At 36.0% G+C, this 21,566-nt stretch overlaps 1 protein-coding gene across 7 annotated transcripts; it reads right to left on the reverse strand.

Annotated features, from left to right (window-relative positions):
* Positions 1-946: 946 nt before the first annotated feature.
* Positions 947-21,410, reverse strand: LOC131799219 (insulin-like growth factor 2 mRNA-binding protein 1). 7 transcript variants are annotated; one of them, XM_059116924.2, is made up of 18 exons: positions 21,349-21,410; positions 21,113-21,196; positions 20,452-20,536; positions 18,549-18,598; positions 17,726-17,762; positions 13,198-13,346; positions 12,635-12,721; positions 9,931-9,973; positions 6,665-6,759; positions 5,461-5,516; positions 5,060-5,126; positions 4,460-4,652; positions 3,829-3,927; positions 3,636-3,707; positions 3,280-3,465; positions 2,876-3,043; positions 2,371-2,484; positions 947-2,105 (listed from the first exon to the last, which is right to left on the reverse strand). In XM_059116924.2, exons 4-18 carry the CDS (start codon positions 18,578-18,580, stop codon positions 2,025-2,027), a joined length of 1,479 nt encoding a protein of 492 aa, XP_058972907.1. In that variant the 5' UTR covers positions 18,581-18,598; positions 20,452-20,536; positions 21,113-21,196; positions 21,349-21,410; the 3' UTR covers positions 947-2,024. The 7 variants fall into 7 exon arrangements, with proteins under 7 accessions (XP_058972907.1, XP_058972908.1, XP_066029532.1 ...); XM_059116925.2 differs by lacking the exon at positions 21,349-21,410 and adding an exon at positions 21,276-21,347; XM_066173435.1 differs by lacking the exon at positions 21,349-21,410 and adding an exon at positions 21,276-21,346 and having other exon boundaries at positions 20,452-20,589.
* Between the last annotated feature and the right edge of the window lie 156 nt (positions 21,411-21,566).

The raw sequence follows: 21,566 nt of genomic DNA on the forward strand, positions 1-21,566 counted from the left end.
TGTTTTCGACCTAATTCGCATACTTTTGTGCCCAAAAATATAATTTGCTTCTGATACAATGTTCGCTCCCCGTGGTATGTTGAGGTTTGATTTCATTTGCCGGGGACTTAGCCCAAAAAAATTTCCGCACGTAATGATTTCCGTCGGCAGGTGCACTTGCTAAGAGCGTTGCCTCATGTTAGCAGATGTCGAGTCACTGTATCTGCTGACAAATTAATCCAAGTAGACGTCTCAATTACTTTAGCAGCTGTAGACACCTCGACTCCTTCAAGTCAGAGAGGTCAACCATGAACATTCTGGCTTTTGTTACATGTGACCCCCCATCCAGCTACAAGGCACTTTCATTGCCTCTACATATCCAGGTTGTCATAGGTTGTCGATATTTGAAAAAATTTGACTGGTCGAAACGATATCATCATTAAATTTAGTACTAAGTGCAGCACACTGTAGGAAGTGTTTCTGCGGTCTGCAGGATAAGCGTGTTTCTTATCATGCCTGACTAAAGTCAGCACAAATGTGTGAATAAATTAAGTCGGATAAAATATTACACAGAACATGATGATGCATGGTTTTGTACTCTTCGTTGATCGTTCGACATTAAGATCTACACTCGTTGACGGATTAAAAAAGAAAGAATTCCTTCCCTCAAAAATAGAATGAATTCGGGGGATTTTGCTTTCATGGGCCGAGGGGGTCACCATAAATTGAACTTTTTTCTTCTTTTAAGGTTGTTATGAACTTTCAATCTTTTTTTTTTTAAAAAAGGAAATAAACTTATTACCACAGAAAAAACTTTGTAACACTGGCATTGATGCTTCAACCAACACATGCTGTCTTTCAGCTGCTAATTTAACAATACTGAAAACCGAGTAACCCCTAACCCTAACCATACACTGAAAAAACTATAAGAACAAAGTCTAACAAACCAAACAACACAACATGCCAGTTCAAAATAATTTAATCTGGAGAAAAATATGGGCGTATATGGTCCATCAATAATAATCCCAGATAAGTACCATGAAAATGGTGTACAGTAGGAGAGTAGTATCAATGCTACCACGTGTTGAGTCCCTCAGCCAGCTTTGGGTCACCGTCACTTAAACTACACAGTAGTTAAAATTACAATCATTCAATTATAACCCCACCCAAGCACTGTCCAGTCTTTCGACAAACTCTTTTGAGTTAAGAGAAGCTAGCAAAGGCCAATAGCAATACATGTATTTCAACTGACTGTTCACTGTTCAGTGATATGGAGAAGCTAAGAATTAAATCCACGTATGAAAAACAAAAGCTTTTATCTATCTCCAACTTAGACTGAAATAAACACGGTGTTAGGATTGATGCTGTTCTGTGAGCAATTAATAATTAAACCAATTATGAAGTGACAAGGACAAAACCCCACAAAGAAACTAATTGCAAAGGCTGACAAACCAGAAGCCGTCACTTATCCCATTTGAAGGAAAAACAACTACTTCCCCTTTCAGGATGAAAAGGCAACAGCAAGCATGCCTAAAATATTCCTTAAAAATTACAACCTTTATCGGCAATCTACTTAAAGCTACTTAAAGCAAAAAAAGGAAAAAAAAAAAAAGGGCCTGAGCAACTTAAATGTTAAAATACTATAAAAGGTACAAACATGCATAGGAATTTAATCTAGACTGGGGTGTGGAATGGCCTAAAATTAACTCCTGAAGAAATTCCCAATTACACATCAAAGAAGCTTGCCTGAAACACTTGCCACAAAGTGTGAGAAAAAGTATTTTCACATATGATTAGTGGCACACATGACTTCAAGATTACATGGCATTGCATTAAATACTACAAAGGTTCAAGATTGATTACGTCATATCCATTAGTTTTCGAAGTAAGGTGCTCAGTGTCTCACTGGTGACCAGCAGCTTATACCAACAATACACCTGGTAAGCTTCACCATAACAGATCACAATAGAATACAAGATGCTGTGAGCAGAGTGAACATATGAAAGATACAGTGAATGTGCACATTTCCTAGCCTTGAGTCACTTTCAGCTGTAAGGCACCTGTTGCCTCCTTGGTGGGGGAGATTGACATCGAACTATGGCATCAAGAATTTGCATCTGAGCACGCTATAAGAACAAACAATCTAAGTCAAATATTGGATTAGAGAAACACTTAAAGCATACATATTAAATCAACACCCAGTGATAATGTAACCTGTGGTATGTTATTGGTCAAAAGAGGAATTCAAACAATATCTAAGGGAAAAAAATGGTGTCAGTGCCAGTTTTCTCTATGTTGCTGGTCTTCACTAAGATCTTCACTAATCAAAATAATTGCTCAGCTTGGGTTCATCACTGCAATCACTCCTAAAATGGTGACTTGTACACTAACCTGGCCACTGGCAAAGCTTTCTTCAATAACTATAATTGCCTCATTACTATCAGTATCTTCACTAGTTGAAACAACTTTAATGCGTACTCCTGTTTGTCTTTGCAGTTCTTTAACCTAACCCAGAATAAACAGATAAAAAAAAATTGGTATGTTACAAATGCAAATACAAATCTCCATAAAGTACTGTCCTTTTAGAACCCAGGAAAATGCTCAAAAGACTGAAAATGTGTGGTTCTGAGATTAACCCTTACCCAAAATGATTTGGGGGCACAAGGTTAAACTGGACAAGATATCATAGTTGGACCAGATAGAGATCACAACAATAATATATGGATAACAAACTTTTGACTCATTTCTTTTTTGGGGAAAAAAAAAATCAAGGAACACAGCAGATGATGGTGAACAATTTTGAGATTCTTTCCTGCATGAAGGTGAAAGGCAACGAGACAACACAAAAAGGTTTCAAAATATAAACAAGTTTGAGGAATGAGTTCTCCCTACTTACATTTTGGCCATCTCTACCAATAAATCTGCCTATTACATTGGGCTGATCCTTACTTCCTGGTTTGAGAGGTATGAAAATTTCTATTTTCAATTTTAGTTCGCCAAAATTTTCCCCTGAATTTGTTTTGTAACCTTCCTCTGCAAGCTTACAATAAACACAGTGTTGAGCCTGAAATTGTCAAGCAAAGGAGACATAATTACAACAAAGTTAATTATCACCAGTACTAGCGTCATTTCTTGCAATAACTATTAAAACAGACAAACACATTGTCTAAATGTAAAAATAGAATAAATAAGTAAATACCTTTGTACATTTTGACTTGTATAGTATAAGTATTGAACATTTGTAGTGGATAACCTACTTATTTTAGCTCCCTTTAGCTATCTTTAAATGAAATAGCTTACTAGGTACTGCTGCAAAGGAGTGCCTATGATCTCAACATATCTCTCAGGTGCATCACGATCTTTAGGAAACACATGCACTTTATGAGCTCCACTGAAATTCTTTATGTGGTGAAGATTTGAAGCCTTTTTGCCAATCAAGGAGCCGGCAAACTTGGATGGAAATGACAAGTGAACTTTAACTCCCATCTACAACATAATTACACAGAGGAACAAATTACTTAAGATCAATCTCAACTACAACAGTTAATGAAGGAGAGTCACTGCAACTCCTTGGAGGGGAATACAGCTAGCAAACAGAAGTCAAACAAAATTGCAGAAAGTAAATGGCCACTTTGTAGAAACAAAAAAAAAATTACCTGGGCCACATTCATATAACCCTGAAAGACATTTCCAAATGCTCCTTGAAACCATGAAGGAAAAGGATGGGTCTACAAGAAAAATCATTATTTATAATAAGATGGTTTAGGTTACTTTCATTGAATATCAATATAAATACTAGGAACTGCAGGCAAAAAAAATCTAATGATTAGTTGGAGTAACCATACTCACAGGCTGTGGGTTGCTATAAGAGGGTGCTCCCATTTGAGGCCAAGGACCCTGTGCATGGGGAGGCATAAACTGTTGCTGTACATTTGGGCGCTGTTGTTGCTAGAGAGTAAAGGAATTGTAATATGTCAGCATACATATGTACATGCACATAACAGCCTGCATCATTTAAATGAAGTCCTCAACTTTAATAACAAGAATTAATTATTCCTTAAGGGCTAAGTTTTTCTAAAAAATTTAGAGCTTTAGTTTCATAATTGAAGCAGAATAACAGGTACCAGTTGACATAGATCTTGTTTTCTTGACTCTTACTTTAAAGATGTTGCTGTCCATTTTCATTTCATTGTAAGGTGCCACTAGGGTTTTCAAGTCAACTCTTGTGATATCCCCAGTTCAAAAATGGTATTCTGAACTGAATACATGTTTCCAAATCAGAGGCCCATACTTAACTATGAATTCATTTAGTTCTGACTATGTGATCCACAAATGACATGTTAATCATTTTCTTAATAGAACTACTTGCAGTAATGGTGACTAAGCAAGTCTAACAAATGTTTTAAGTTGCCAATACACCATGTAAATTTACAAAAGAAAGTTAAGAGTTTTGATATTTAAGTCTGCTTGAAGCACAAACCTGTGACATGATCTCTCTGAGGCAACTATATGCTTTGACACTAACTAAGTGTTCAGCTTGACTACATTTTGAAAGTGCTTCCTCTTCTTCTGGGTTTAGCATAGTATCCTCAGATATGGCTAGCTGCTCTGTTGGCAGTTGAAACTGTATTGTTATTACTCTATCCATTTGGTTTAATGGATTGATGTCTCCCCTGGAAGCATAAAAGACAAAACCAGTTCAGTTAAAGCTAAATGTCCACACCTTTTAGCTTTAGTCATGGACAAATATATAAAGTGTATGGCTTTTAATGCAATGGTTATCTTGCACAAAATAATTCAGTAGTTTTCGCTTCAACTTCCCATCCCTTCGTGATGTTTAATGGAATGAGAGAAGGGAGAATTATCTGGCTTCTCCAAAACACATTAGTGGCCAGGAGTTTTGTTAGGTTCAAAGCAAAATTCTGTTCAGTTTGACATTACGATATGTCAACCATAACAACGACAAAAATGATGTCAGATTTCCTAAGAATACACAATACACAATACACAATACACAAACTGGTGGCAAGAACACCAAAGAGAAATCTAAGTTTCACTTTTCCAGCATCAGAACAGTTACCTTTTTGCTCGAACAGAGGTAACTTCTACATCTTCAGTAATATGTTTAAGGTGGCAATGACCTCTACCTGCAAAAAATAGATAATGGAAGTTAAAATAACAAAAACCATAAGACAAAGGACTTCAAAATATTTCATCACTATAAGCAGACATAGTAATTTAGGACAGAAATTTCTTTTTTTTTGAGAAATTACTGAGTAAAAGTGCCTTATGACATTTACCACAAGACAAGTTGACAAATGACCATTAAAGTTGTTATGAACATTGTGTATCAGGTGCTGCTTAAGGGTGCTATAAGCAGATTAAGCACAACACCAATTCATATATGTCTACATGACAAAACTTATGCATTTACTGTTATCTCTGTTTAAAAGCAAGTTATTTTACATGTACACATCTTACCTATCACTCTTCCAGCAATGCTACTATGAACCAAAATTCGCATCTCAATGACTTGGCTGAAACAATCAAGCAAAATGGCATCAATAATTAAACAAAGGGCAAAAGTAAGTTGGATTTTGTAAAAGAAAGATGGAAAGTTTTGAGCTTGGTAAAGAAATAGAGGAAGATGCTTTTTCATCTTGTCACAAGCGCAGGATTAAAAATTCCAAGTTCCCGTAAGGAATCAAACCTAAGACCTTTGGATTCTGTGCTCTGGTGCTCTACCACTGAACCACAGACTCCATGGTGAGCCAGGCCCATTACCAAATTCAAATATAATGTGCAACATGCATACTGCTTAGATTAGCAATGTCCATAGCATGATGTTTTGCATATAGCATACAGGAGAGAGTGCAGAATAAGAGAGACAGAGTGCAAATATGAACTGTCTAATGGGCCTTGCTCACCACAAAGTCTCTGTGGTTCAGTGATAGAGTGTTAGAGCTTGGAATCTAACAAGCTGAGTTCAATGAGGACTCAGAATGTTTTCTTTGTCCCACACTTGCAACAAGACAAAAAACATCTTTCTCAGTAATTATGATGCCAAATGATAATTATAACAAAAACAAAGCTGTTGCTGAGCAAATGTCAGGGTCTTTCATCATCACAAAATTGTCTGCATTCTTTACTCCACAATTTCTCTCACTGTTCAATTTAAGAGTCACTGACTTGCTCTTGTATCACCTAACATTTTACATTTACATTTTATATATATTATCTTGCAACATCTATAACAGACATATTTGCAAGCTCCTAACTAATAACTAAAGCACTCCAACTAGGACATATAAAAGTAGGAAAAAAAAATATATAAATAAACAAATCGTAAAAGGTAAACAGCACACTGAAAAAATGTAGTCAGAGATGGTGGCTTTCAATTTTGCAGTTGAATCCAATGTTAAATAATCAGGTGGCAGGCTTTTCCAGTCAATGATAGTTCTTGGCCAGAAGCTGTATTTGTATGTGTCACAGGATGGCTGAAGTGAGATAAATTTCAGAACTAACAAACTGATTCACTAAATGGCAGTTAAGTACAAACATTAGATAGGAGAGAATCAATTGCTTTTAGCAAGCAAAGTCACTATGTCACTTGCAAGACAAATATAGTTCTGTCACTAAAAGACTGCTTGTTTTCTTGTTGGTTTGTTGTTTTGTTATATCATACCCTCTTTTTGCAGGATCAGTTTCTGCACGCATAGTCCTGTGAATGCCAAGGTTGGCTTCAGTACACTGCTCTGCTGTCCCAACAATCTCCACCACCTAAAACAAACATAAGAAAAGCTATACTTCATAACTTTTTGTACTGATTAATAAAAGAACATAAGCATGTGTAGCATGCAAGAGTTATTTTTGGCTGGGTGGGTTGAGATGGGCCTTTTTGTGTACCAAATTTTTTTGTAACAGAAAAACGCATAACTTTCAAATGGATGAAAATAATGCATTACCTCTCTTTAAGTGAAAGAAAAAAGAAACTAACTTATTTGAACTCACACAGGTATTTTTTGTCTAAATACTTCTAAGCAAAAATAAAATACATCGGTGCCAAACTTACTGTTGTTTCCCTTTGCAGCCATTGTTTGGTCTTGTCACACAACACCATTCATTCCCCGTTGGAGAGAGAGGACGTTGTGTGATGAGACCAAATAAAGGTTGCAAGAGAGACTTACACTTACTGCCATTCCTCTAACAGAGAAAAAATCAAAATTTGTTTGTCTACAGTTAGTTGCCTCAAAAAATATAATTTATTTAATAAGGTACAAATCTCTCTCTTAATGAAAATATAAAGAACTCCCTATTCGAATGATTACTTCTATAACTTTTACTTTGTTAAATGAAAACCTTTTAGTTTTGACAGTACATCATCCACTACAAACCTCCAAACATGACAACCCACACTAAGGATACCATTTTATTTTGAAAGTAACTGTCACCAGTCTTCCTTCCTTGTTCGATCGCCTTCAAACAGCCTGTTTTATCGATCTCCAAGAGTTTCAAACAAAGCTAATGAAAACTTGCTTCCTATATCTTTGTTATATAATGACAATTAGGCATACTGGTAACATGTACAGCAAAAACAGTTCAACGTTAATAACTGAATATTCAGAGAGTGCTTCACATCGAATGTCGTCACATGCAAGTGTTGTGATTTGACAACTTGAACGTGTCAGTGTAGGTAGAAACTAGTGATCTTGTAGAAAGACAAGTTTGATCTGTAATCTCTTTAAAGATCGTAAAGTTTAATACATTTATCGAGTAGTAACCTTTCAAATTATTCTAATAACAATTACCCAAGTGATGGAGAGTTCAGTATTGATCGATAAGCGTCATAGCGACCGTGATGTAAACAAATGATTTCACGAAAGTTTTAAAAATTCAAAATAATTCATAGATTTCACGCTAGTCGTTCCATATGAAGAAATCTAGATGTACTATAGCTTTAATGAATGTAGGAAAGGGCTAAATTTCTTTGAGTCTTGACCAAGTAGCATGGCCTTGACATAGTCGAGATAAAGATGTAACTGTTTATCAGAATTCACCGATTTATATATATACAGAAATTTATATATATTTACACAGAAATTTTGTAAATAGGTCTTTTGTCATTTTTGGTAAAAAGTGAAACAGTTTGCAGGTTTTTACTTTGACTTCAGAAGAGGGAGGACTGGTGACAATTACTTTCGAAATCAACATGGCATCCTTAGGGTTGGATTGTCATGTTCGTATGTTTGTGGTGGATGATGTACTGTCAAAACTAAAAGGTTTTTCGTTTGACAAAGGAAAAGTAATAGAAGTAATTGTTCGAATAGGGAGTTCTTTACATTTTCATAGAGAGAAAGATTTGTTCCTTTCTTCAAGTAAGTAAGTATAAGTAAGAATAGTGATCGTGTTCACAAGCATTTCGATCTAGTTGGAGTTACTACACAAATAAATGTCCACGTTCTCGCCTTGGATCTTATTGAAAGTGACATGTGAAGGTGAAATGTCTTATCAGTATCAACTAGTATACCTTTTATATTGATGTTTCTCACTTATAATTATTGTGCAAAATGACCACTAAGAATCGTGTGAACAGTCCAAAACTTGAGCTAAAAGACTTGTGCAAAAAGTCTTTTGAGCGAAATGTCCTGTATTTGACCCTAACAGTAGATATATTTCCATCTTGAATATGTGAAGATACACTGAACAAGAGAAAAGGGTAATATTTGGGGCTCCTTGATTGGTTGTTGCCTATCTGGACTTTGCCTTGTGTGTGTGTAAAAGATGTAATAAAAACAAGTTGTTTATGAGGAATTAACACACAATTGGATTAAGTCCAAGGTAGCTAAAAGCAAATTTTATTCCTAAAAAAAGTCAAAACACAGGAGAATTGCATGGATAATTTACTTTTAGAAGCATTTAGTTTCATGTGAATTTTTTCCCAGAGGGATTGGACGATGCTGTTAGAATACATGATTAAACACAGGTTGTTTAGAAGGAAATGACACATGATAAAGCAAAGTCTAAATTTGTCAAGATAGAATTTGATTGGTGGAATACAATTTAAGCACAAAAAAAAAGTGCCTTATGTTCATATAGTGCAATGATTTGGTATGTTGATTGGACTTTGAACATTGTTTTCATTGTACATGATGGAATGTAAGTTGTTTGATGTGTGTGTTGTGAGTAAAGGAGCGGAAAAAACACTTTTTACCTTAAAATTATACAAAAAGGTTAAATGTGAACCTTTCATATCCCAATAAATCTCAACCTTAATCAACAAGGCTCTCACAGAGGCCATGCACCATAACACTTATCAAAATTAGCCCAACATTTATGGTTTATGTTATTCTTTGTACACAGCCCCCTGATTCCATGACAACATTTGCAAGAGGGCTGTGATATGACTGGTGTGAGATACATACCCTAAACATTTTGATAGGTGCAAGATATCCAAATGTTGTGATATGATTGGTGCAAAATACGTACCGATAGAGCAATCTGATTGATGCAAGCAACATACCACTCTACACACTAACACAGTTATTTTTTTAAATTAAAATAGAATAAACTCATTATTAAAAAATTAAAATAAACTCAAAAAGGACATAAAAATTTCTGCTACCAGAAAGTCAAAAACAACATTATTTTCCAATAATTTTTTTTTTTGCTTTGTATCAAAAGCTATTGTGCACAGACAGCATGTTACCTTGAAAAATTCTCCTTAAATTCTCCTTGATTAATTCTCCTTTCTGTCTACTATACAATTCTTTTGATGTTCATCTGGAGAATTTGGTATTGCATCAGCTAATAATTCCCTAATTGATATTTTTCTCTTCTCTCATCACTTGTCTGCTTGATATTGTATGAATAATGAAGGGAGGAATTCTGTCTTGGTCATTAATGGGAGTTAAAGGGTTAACATAAACAAAGCAGAAATCATTTATCTGTTACCTTTTCGGGAGGACCCTTGTCATCTTTCTTGTGCACTGTGATGCTGAAAAGAAATTCCAATGCAACTGTAAATTGTACTTTAGTGGTGAATTTTATTATTGAATGTGTAGTGAGAATCACTTATGATTAAAACTTGAAATGTTAAAGAAGACAGTTACATGTGTATAGCACTGATAACGCTGAACAGAGTTGACTCAATGGAATTAGAGCAAATTACAACGGATAATCCAGTCAGACATGGTTTGATGCCAGTCTGGTTTGAGGATTTAATGAATGTAACTGAGAAGTTTCAATTCATAGAGCCAATGTTTCGACACTCCTGTCTAGTGCCTTCATCAGGGGTGATCTAAGTGCTGTAACAAAAAGGTCCTTTAATACACTCACTAATTAGCTGCTCTTTTTTCTGACTGGGTGTAAATAGGTGTCAGTAAATAAGCTGCATCATCATGATTTAAAGGAGCATGGGCAGAGTTGATATGCCAGGCTTCCAAACAAAGGCACTGGTGGCAATGCTGATTTGTGGTGATAATTTTAGACTTATCTCACCCAATTGTATAGTTGGTGGGGCACATGTGCTCCGATAAAGCTAAAGTTTCTTTTTTGCAAAAGAAGACCGCTTTTTGATGCTCTTTCAAATGTGTACCAAACTGACATTTGGTCTGTCCAATACGCTCATTATTACAGTCATTGCATGGAATAGAATAAACAGCATCAATTAGTTGTTCTTTTGTGACAGGATCCGTAGGTTTGGCAAAAATATGTCCCAAAGTTTGAAAAGGTTTTTGAGCTACTTAAGCATTGTGGGTATTTAAAATTCTCTTGATGGGTTCCGTAACACCCTGAATGTAGGGAATAACAGCAAAACTAGTCACTGGTTCCCTCTCATCAGGAGTGCTACTAGTTGTAACTAGTTTTCTGCAGTTATGGAGAAAAGTTTTGGGATAGCCATTCACATTTAGGACAAGAGAAACATATTTCCCCTCCTCAGCCTTCAAATTGAGTGAAGATGGTAGACAGTCAGCCCTCCTGGGTAAAGTTTTGGCTACAGACTTTTTATGGCAAATGGGGCGGTGAGAATCAAAAGTGAGGTATTTGTCAGTGTGGTTAGGTTTACGATAGACACTCGTCTCTAAATTCCTCTGCTCCCCTCTGTACACATTAAAATCAAGAAAGGGCAAATGTCTATCCTTTTCATGCTCAAGGGTGATTTGGATAGATGGCTTGACTGAGTTCAAGTGTGATGAGAGGCATTCCACTTCATTTCCGGATACCACAGAAATTACATCATTGACATATCGTTTCAAGAAAAAGGGTTTAACTGATGAAGTGGCCGAGGCCCTTTGTTCCATGTCTTCCATTAGCATTTTGGCAATGAACCCATAGCTGTACCAAAAACCTTTTGATAGTAGGCAAAGCTGTATGAAAATTGTGTGGTTTCGAGGCAAGAAGACAGCAGAAGAATATATCCTCCACAAGCAAAGAAGTTCTTTGTCCTAAGGAAGCACCCTCTCTAAGTCTTTTCTCTGCAACCTTAATGGCAAGATCAACTAGCATTTTAGTGAAGAGCAAAACAATGTCAAAAGATACTAATTCTTCACAAGCATCAAGAGTTTTATCTCTTATGAAATCTCCAAATTCACAGGAATTTTTGACAGCGTAATCAGTATTGATTTAAATGTGTACAGAGAAGAACAGAGAAATTTAGAGACAAGTGTCTATCGTAAACCTACCTGCACCAACAAATACCTCACTTTCAATTCTCACCACCCTATTTGCCATAAAGAGTCTGTAGCCAAAACTTTACTCAGGAGGGCTGACTGTCAACCATCTTCAATCCATTCAAAGGCTGAGAAGAGGAAACATGTTTCAAATGTCCTAAAGGCAAATGGCTATACCAAACCTTTTATCTATAACTGCCAAAAAGCAGTTACAACTAATAGCACTCCCAATGAGAGGGAACCAGTGACTAGTTTTGCTGTTACTCCCAACATTCAGGGTGTTACGGAACCCATCAAGAGAATTTTGAATAGCCCCAACCCTTAAGTTGCTCAAAAACCTTTTCAAACTTTGGGGCATATTTCTGCCAAACCTATGGATCCTGTCATGAAAAAACAACTAACCAACGCTATTTACTCTATTCTGTGCAATGGCTGTGATAACCAGTATATCAACGGACCAAACGTCAGTTTGGTTCACATTTGAAAGAGCATCGAAAGGCGGTCTTCTTTTGCAAAAAAGAAAATTCAGCTTTATTGGAGCACTCATGCCGAACCAACCATACAATTGGGTGGGATAAATCTAAAATTATCACCACTAATCGGCATCACCACCAGCACCTTTGTTTGGAAGCCTGGCATATCAACTCAGCCTACGCTCCTTTGAATCGTGATGATGGCAGCTTACTTCCTGACACATATTTACACCTTGTCAGAAAAAAAGGCAGCTAATTAGTGAGCGTGTTAAAGGACCTCTTGTTGCAGTGTTTAGATCACCCCTGATGAAGGTACTAGACAACAGTGATTTGAATGTTAGCTCTATGAATTGTAACTTCTCGGTTACATTAATTAAATCTCTAAACCAGAGTAGTATCAAACCATGTCTGACTGTCCACCTGGTTGCCATGTGAACTTTAATATAGGATAATCCAGTGTTTTTCATGAACAAATGCCATGTCCCAAGTTATATTATGTATGTATCTACTCACTCTGTTCCTGTTTTATCAGTGAGATCCTTTATCTTCTTTCCTTCTTTACCAATAATAGCTCCCACCATAGTGGATGGAACAAGAACCCTGAAAAATAACATCAGCTTCTGTTAAATATCCACGTATTAAAGAAGGAAAAGCTATGCTCAGAGGCCTTCAGCTGGTTTGACACATCAAGCAGGTTTGTACAAAAAGAACATTCAAAACACACTGCCATACTGGGTAGAATATTGCAATTGGAAGGACGGTAGTACGTGTCAGTGCAATTTAAGTAATACTCCTTCAGAAATCTTAAAGACCAATTAAGTGTGACAATGCAGTAATAGAAGACTCCATCCACTGCAGTGACTTAAAAGAGAGCAAGTACCCACAGTAGAAGTGTATCAAACTTTTTGTTAAGACAAACAAAATGGCATGAATAGTCTTGCACACTCTACATGTGCCACAGTCGTACAAACAAGTCTAGTTCTCATTTCTGGGAGGTCAAGGAGTTAAACAGTGAATTTCACTAGTACAATTTGTACTACAAACATGGCTTAGCCCTAACAAAGGTCTGAATTTACCTGATGCAATAATCATGGTCTCTTGGTTGCCTGTTACCACGAGCTGACCTTGGTTTCCCTGTTCTGGAGCCATTCCTTTTATCTTTTGCTCCATCAGGAGATTGTGAATTCCTAACATCTGGAAGTTCATCTTCTCCCATGTATGAATACTGCAAAACCATGATAATAACTTTATTGGAAATCAAAAATAGCTAACAATCATAATTTACCAAGTCAGTAGAGAGTAGGTAGACCCAGATTAGTTCATCAAGACAGGAATTATCCAAGTTGATTTCATATCCCGGCCAAATGTTCTTTGTGACTGCAAAAAATTCCTTCTAACAATATGTAGATGTAAAAATGGCCCTTCATGCACTGAAACTGGTATGAAGCAAAATACAATGATCAACAATCTAAAAAGGTTTGCCCTCTTCAAGTTAGCAGATGTCATGTATAGCTAGACACTTCCCTTTATGTTTTATAACCTAAATCTACTCAACCTGTGACAGAGACCAACAGGATAGATTGTATTCAATTATTACCCGAGGGTAAAATTTAAGTGAATTTCATATCAAAATTTTCACAAGATGAGATGATAAGTACATATCTAACAAAAATGTTTGGCAAAATATAATCCCAAGAGGATAAATTGGATGTTATTTCTTTTAGAATACATAGATGTAATAGTTTGGAAAGCATTTCCCTATGTTGTATCAACCAAGTAGTATTGCTGTTTTGTTGTGCAACTGTTTCAAATTGTATTGTTTCAAGGAGAAACCTTGAAAAAGGTTGAAGACACAATTTTAAAATTGTTCCCTTTTAGGTAATGTTGGCAAACTGAATATCTCCATACTTACCCTACCCATCAGACTGTAACAAGATTAAAGGCAAAAATTATGGTGTCACACAAAGAAACACAAAACCTTGATCATCTCTCGGTGGTTAAAACTGAACATGTATCTTCTGTTACTGATAAATATTTAACACTATGGCTTTTAAGTAGTCTAGAAAGTTCTAACTGATTTTTCTTGACAGACAAATGCCATATGATCAAAGAAATAATGTCTGTTGTCTTCCAAGTCATCCGATATTTGATAAAGAACTTTCATTTGAATCTAAATCCTACCATTAGATTGCTCTTTTGGTTTCACAAATCCACACATCAACAAAAGTCCATGAATATTTCATGCTTTACAAAAAACTAAAAACATCAAATGAGAAAAAAGGAACATGATGCCTTCCAAATCTAGCCTTAGCAAGTATGTAATGCGTTATATGTCTTCTTATATTAATGGCAAATTTCTGCAAATCTTCTTAGGCTAGATCACCTTGAAACCAAAGCTTAAAATCAAAAGGAAAATCCTTTCAGTTGTTGGTAACAACACATCAAAGTTACAGAATTCACTTTCGCAAAATCTTTTTTGTTTAAAAATATCACAGCTTAGTTCAAATAATACTCAAGAAGGAGACATTTCTGAAATTATCAAGAGCAAGAATAAGATTAACATGGTACTTATTAAAAATTACTTGTTCTGGGAGACTGGTGGTTTATGGTGGCAGCAATTTGAAAGAAAAACTTATTAGCATTGACAAAATTGCAACAAGTTTTCAAAAACAAAAATAATCTAACCACTATGTGAATTTGGCTTAGTTAGAGAGATGACCAAAGGCAAAATCATAGCCACTAACTGAAAGAATTATATTCTAGAAGTTAAATCATATGCCTTCCGTGAATTTTCACACATATTGAAATACCTGTGAATCACAGGAACTTATAAGTGTCAACTTCAAAATAATTAAGTGAATAGACTATGCATTTTATGGGCACCACAGTGATTATTGAGCTAGAATTCAGCAAGGTCTTTTCACACATTTGCCTGAAAACCCCACATCATGTGCGACAGAAGTATACAAAAGAGGTATAATTATTTTCAATTGGTGAATCAAAACAACAAAATTGGCCTATTATCCTGTCTTCCATAATAATAAATATAAATTTATGTGGAATGTGCTTAATAAACAAAGAAGCATACCTTCCATTTAATAAAAATGAGGAGGTTTGAAAACACCAACAATTAGTCTGTTATATAGATCTGCATTTACACTAAGTACAAGGCCTAACTTGGAAGGCATTTTAGGCTTCAATGGTAACAATTTGGTAACTCATCATCATATAATTAATTTCAAACACTAATGAACTGAAAGATGTTCCTTGGGAAAAACCAAGGTTCAAAACTATCAGTATTGTAATTAATGTCACAAAGTTGAACTTCACCACTGCTACACAGATTTGGTTTATCTTGAAGGAAAATTCATAAGGGAAAAGTAAGTGTGCCATGGTTTTTTAACACAGTGCTTCCACAGGTTTGGATAACAAAATAAAAGGCAGTTGCTAATGATTGGGACAATTTTAGCTCCTTTTAGACCTTTAAATTCCCAAGATAGAAGACTGACTTGTATTCTGAAACAAACTAAACTGTTCTTCAAAAGAAGTTAAGATGTGTCACATTCTGAAATGCTACACATGAACTGACATTTCCCAAACATCCTGATTTAGAACTCTCAGGGGATGTTACGTGCCATGGAATCCAATTGCATAACACAACAAAATACCTGCACTAACAAGCTTAGTCTTAAGTTCCAGGCTGAATGTGATAGTGCTTGTAGTTAGAGTCAAGCATTTTTTCACTGGTAATATGTACAATATTCAATGAGTATTGTACATGGTATATCAGACATCATATTGCAAAATATATACATCAATATTTTCTAAAATATAAGATATAGCACTAGATTTCCTCATTTTTATACCTTCACAAGACCAACAATGCAAATAAATTTCACGGATACACTTGGCAACATACATATCTCAAAGCCTGAGCAAAAGGAATTCAGGGTTTACCACTGTCTAAAAAAATTAGCGAAGGACCATTCATGATATTTCACATACAATGATGTATTATGAGAAAATCATTTTCAACTATTCTGAGGAAGACTACAGCTGACAGTTCTAGAATCATATTTCATCAATCATTTTTGAGTAACATGGACAGCAACAAAAAACAAAAAAAAACAAAAAAAGACAGTTTCATTCACCAAACTCTAGGAAATGGACATGCTTGGATCTCCACCAATACCCTGTAAAATCAACACTAACTTGTTATTACTATGCCGAATCTACATGTAGCAACTGCAGGCATAAAGTACAGCTAATCACCTCTGAAAAAATGTAAATTCAGGCATAAAATCACCTTTAATACAAACTTCACATAAAAGGTCCTATTTTTTGCAGCTCGCCAATACAAACACACTCAGACAAATTCATGTCTGCAATTTGACCAACAGAGTTTCAGATTAATGATGTAGGTTCCAACAAATATGTACAATGGGTTGTTGATTTTGAATGAGAGTAATGATACTGGTGATGCAGATCTCTCTTTTCAGTTCAATTATCATCAGACTAAATCCCCTGGACTATTTCCCTATGTGGGAGATGAATAACATTCACAGGCTGTTTCAAAACAGAAATGTAAATTTGAAGCAAAGCTACTATCTGGTCACTAACATATTCTGCTAAACTTGTCTACAGATACAATATTCATTTGTACAATTTCTGTTTGTTAGCCCCAGAAAGAAAAACATGTGACCAGTCAAATAACAAGTATACCTATGAGGCTAAAATCTTTTGATAACAGATCTGGTTAGTATTGTTTCAAAATTTTGTAAGACACATCAGCTCAAGAAACTAGGAGCAACACCAAAACATTTAAAAATTTGTCAGTCAATGCGAACTTGTATGAAAGCGATGCCAGTCTTTCACACTTCTGTCTTCCATGGTTTGGAGACAGCTTTTTAACAACTTTGATACCTCATAATTTTTAAATTGCTTTTAGGCAAACTTCTGATAAATACACCTCTTCTTTAAGTCCTTTTGTACAAAGTTCACTGATCATTAACCCTGGAAAAAGTTTAAACACCTGGCTGCCGTTGTTCGAAGGGTGGATGACCCTATCTAACAGATAAATCGCAATGCAGCAAGATTTATCTGTTGGATAGCGTTATCCACCCTTTAAACAACCAGGCCCTGATTTTTAACTGATTTGGTGCTTGCCTACGCCATCTGCCAAAGTAATATAACTTCGTAAAACAAAAAACAGCTAATGATTACCTATTCGGACTTCAAAAGAGAACAGGATATGACAATTGTTAGAGTTATCTCTTAATATGCAAACTCAACACGACTAAGTAGTCTAAAATAAATTATGCTTACACAGCACGTGTTATCAAGTCTTCACATGGAAGTTATTGAACCATTCTAAAGAGTAACCTCTAAATAATGTCATTGTGAAAACAGCTTTCTCTAATTTTACACGCATCATATCTGCTGCTGGGTATTTTTAAAAAAGTCTAGACAGCACTCTTCTCATCACATGTATTGTAATCTCTTACAGAGTAAGTGCTTTGCATGTAAATAAGAAAAAAGATTACGTAACTGGTGGAATGAATGGTAAGCAACTGGGTGACCTTTCCGACTCAAATAAACACATACCTGGGCTGCTCCTTGATCCAAAACGGGTCCCACAGCCCTAACAAAAAAAAATGTATCATGAACACATAAACAGAACAAGTTCAGAAAATGAAACTATTCAAGACTGAACTAGGATGAAATACCAAGGACAAAGAAAAATTCACAATATATAATCTTTCTCTCTACCTGATGTTACAACCGAATAGTGAACCCAAAGTGAAAACAGAAAATTAACATTTCTTCGATTATATGAAAAGTACCTGCATTATTTACATACAAAAAGATGGCCAACATAGTACGGTAATGAAATAGCCTAGAGGTTTAGGTCAACAACCATTTCAGAGAGATGTCTGCTACACAGGAGGTTACTTTGCCACAAACAATTGGAAGTGTTTGTACCACTGATAACAATTAAAATGAACTGCACTGAGAACCAGACAAAAGAATCAGACAGTAGGATGAACCCTAGTTTGATTATTGGCATAGGTCAGCACGTGAGTCACGATACACAAACAAAAAAAAGTCTACTTGACTATTATTTCTCAAAAAGCTTCAATAAAAAGGGTAAACAAACACTGGAATGTAAACTGAGAGCAAAAAAAAGACAATCACATCAAAATCTCAAACTGTTACACCGGAAAGTTTCATTGACCGCTTAATTGAATACATATAGTTACTAATTGTACGACTTGTGTTCAACTTCTGCGAGTAAGCAGAAGCGAAACTGCAAAACACTACCGTAGACTGTTTAGTCTTCTCTGAATGCAAATCCCACTTACTAAAAATAAGTTGTTTTAAGAGAAAAACACAATTGGACACGCATGTACAAATAACATAGGCCTACCCTTGTGGTTCTTCACGTGCGGCGTACTCCATCACAGAACATACGTTAAGCTGAAAGGTCAGGGAAAACCCCGCAAATGAGATCAGTTAAACAATAGATAAGGAAGATTTATAGCAAAACAAACACAACACACTGCCAAGTTGACAACTGCAAAAAAGTAAAACTTAAAACTAAAAATTATATTCACGACCACTTTAAAAAAAGGTTCTACTGTGCTATAAGGCTGATCATGATTGCAATGTTGCGCTATCCCACTAAGACAACATTCGAAAACTAGAATAATAAAAACAATTTACGGAGCAAATTATTATCACTGCATATCAAAGTGAGTCATCTGAAAAAAAGAAAATCTAACGCTAATTCAAATGATACACTTTTTTTATGACAATTATCCACCAGGTTCCTGTTTTCAAGGAAATTTCTAACATCATGTAGATTGCTAGTGAACTAGGCAATTCAAATCATGGAAGACTAAATCCAAAATGATAATTCACCCTGAAGAGCAAATTTGCATGGATTCCCCTAGAGCACAAAGCTGAATCCTTGACCTATAATTTGAAAAGCTAGATGCACGCCTATAAAAAGTTTTCCTGAGAATAAAACAGACAGCTAATGCTCCAGTTCCCTTAAAAACTTAAAACAAATTTGTCTCAACCAACACTTTGGGCTGTTCAACGCAAGATGTTGTTGGAGAGGGAAAATAAAATGCACCGTTATTAAGGCCAAGAAAGTTAAAAAAACGACAATAATAACAGACTTATCACCATTAGAAAACTAAACCATTGCTGAAATTCATAATAGGACAGATGTTGATTTCACGACACAAGGAAAACTAACAGGTATAGCAAGGAATCAAAATGATTATCCAGTCACGATTGAACGAAGATACGAATATCATTTTCAATAGAAGTAATTTCTTCTATAATTTAAAGGTTTCCTGAAAGGAAAAAAAAGTTAAGAAGAAATATGATGCTATTCCACGTTTTCATGATGCGACCGTCATATCATCAAGGAAAGTGCTTGTTAATTTCTCTCAAAAGTCAAGTCACGATATTTAAGAAAAGAGATGGGTCTCCCTTTTGGAAAGAAAGATGGACTTAAAATGGAACTGAGGGGTGTACAACTCGTTTAACCACTTAAAAGAGACGCAAATTTAAGGCGCTAGCTATTTTCTCTCACATTGTGAGCGTCCAAAAGCACCCACAGTCGCAGCAGCCCTGGTGTATGGTTCTACACCATTACGAGGGTGATATGAAAGCCACGAACTTCACCAAGTTTTAAAAAGCCATTTCTTGCCTCCTTAGTTTGCGGGACTTATTTGCCTGACAAATCTTTTGAAACAATTTTCCTTTAATCGCGTCATCACTCCAGTGCACGATGCTGTCCACCTTCAAGCCCAACCCGTACCCGTGGTTTACAGGCGTCAACATCGGCATCAACATAAATATCAATATATAAATATTCCAGCGATACACTTCACATCATATGTGCATAAAAAAGTAAAAATATGTAATTTGCCTTCTGAATCGTTTATACAACGCTCTTTTAAAGGGAATACGAGGAAGATTTCGGTGCGCCATTAAGCTTTTACACGCCATGACTTCATTATCATGCATGCGAGGTGTGTATTTTCTATTCTACCAGATGTAAATTTTCTTCCCACAAAGACCTGTAATTCAAAAAGCTAGTAAATTGTACGCAAGAACCTTTAACTTCGAAATGTGCCGTTAAATTAACTCGGTAAGAAGCGCACAGAGATCAAGTACTTCTAATCCAACGGATCGACAGACGCTGTGATATGGCCCTGAGAACACAATGAAGGATCAACTGAGTGTTAACGGAAACTTGTTTGCATTTTAAACTTTTAAAAAATAGTTCCTACACAAATTCATGACATACTCACCTAAGAGAGAATAATATTGTCCAAGACACAGCGTTGTTTTTCGATAAGAGACGTCCTATTGTGCTCTACTATGGTCAGAGGAGATCTACAGCAAGTAAAATTTAACAGAGACGACAGTAAGCATTTGGTGCATTGGATCTGCAAACCGAACAACAGATGTAAATGACCCTTTCTATTTGATCAACTCCGAAGCAGAACAGCAACGCTAACCTACTTAAGTTCCCACGTTGAGGATGATAACACTAGCTTCCTTTCAACTATGCACTGCTCGAAAATCGAGATACCCGTCTGCAACCTAGTCAGCTAACTGGAATTTTGGATCAAGAGCTGAATGCACGCAATCGTGTTGACGATTTCTGCTCAGCTAACGTATACACTGTTACAAGACACAGAAAACTACACACCGCAAAACTGGAGATTCACGATGCAGCTGAAGCCCCTCTTGCAGCACCGCCAAAAATATTTTGGTCAAGACTTGTTGAGCTTAGTTGTCTTACGATAAAATATTTTGTGCACTACAATAGAGTGTTGTGTTCGCAGCAGAGCTGACAAGAAGGTAACATATACCCAACAAAGGCTGTTTCTGATATTTTACGGCGACGGAAAACGACGGAAAAGCGGAAAACCATTCACGTAGTTGACTGCCAGGCGGTTTACTTACGCGGCAACAACTTTTTAATCCATTCACTGACCCTCTGCTTCCCGTCTTCCACCGCAACTCAAAGCAAAGCCCGCCTCAAATGGCCTACCATCGAAAGCAGAAAAAAAAAATTCAGAAACTACACGGTTCGAACACAAAACAACTTAAAACTACTGCAAAACACCTCAAACAGCTGGAAGCTGCAGAAATTACAGAAAAAGTGAAGCAAAAATCCCGTAGCTATGCGAAATCCTGACCTCAAATAGAGCTTCAAGCGTAGCGAAAGCCAAGGCCACGTGCCGCCGGTGTAACAAGATCACGTGACCCCATGACATGTGTCATTTGAACAGGTTATGCAATCACATTTTCTGCAGTATCATTGGTTACAATTAACCATGTGACAGATTGGCATCTTCACGAACCCATGTAATGTTATTCACCGTGTCACAATATTTCATATGAACAACGGATTTTA

This window comes from Pocillopora verrucosa, chromosome 10 (genome assembly GCF_036669915.1).
Source record: "Pocillopora verrucosa isolate sample1 chromosome 10, ASM3666991v2, whole genome shotgun sequence".
In the NCBI taxonomy this organism is placed as follows: Eukaryota; Metazoa; Cnidaria; class Anthozoa; order Scleractinia; family Pocilloporidae; genus Pocillopora; species Pocillopora verrucosa.

Coding starts and splice junctions, on each gene's coding strand:
- LOC131799219 (XM_059116924.2), bottom strand. CDS start 18,580: ATGGAGTACGCCGCACGTGAAGAACCACAAGG. Junction 3,044..3,279: donor CTCCTTTGCAGCAGTACCTA/GTAAGCTATTTC, acceptor TGACAATTTCAG/GCTCAACACTGTGTTTATTG. Junction 2,106..2,370: donor AAAGCTTTGCCAGTGGCCAG/GTTAGTGTACAA, acceptor TTGTTCTTATAG/CGTGCTCAGATGCAAATTCT.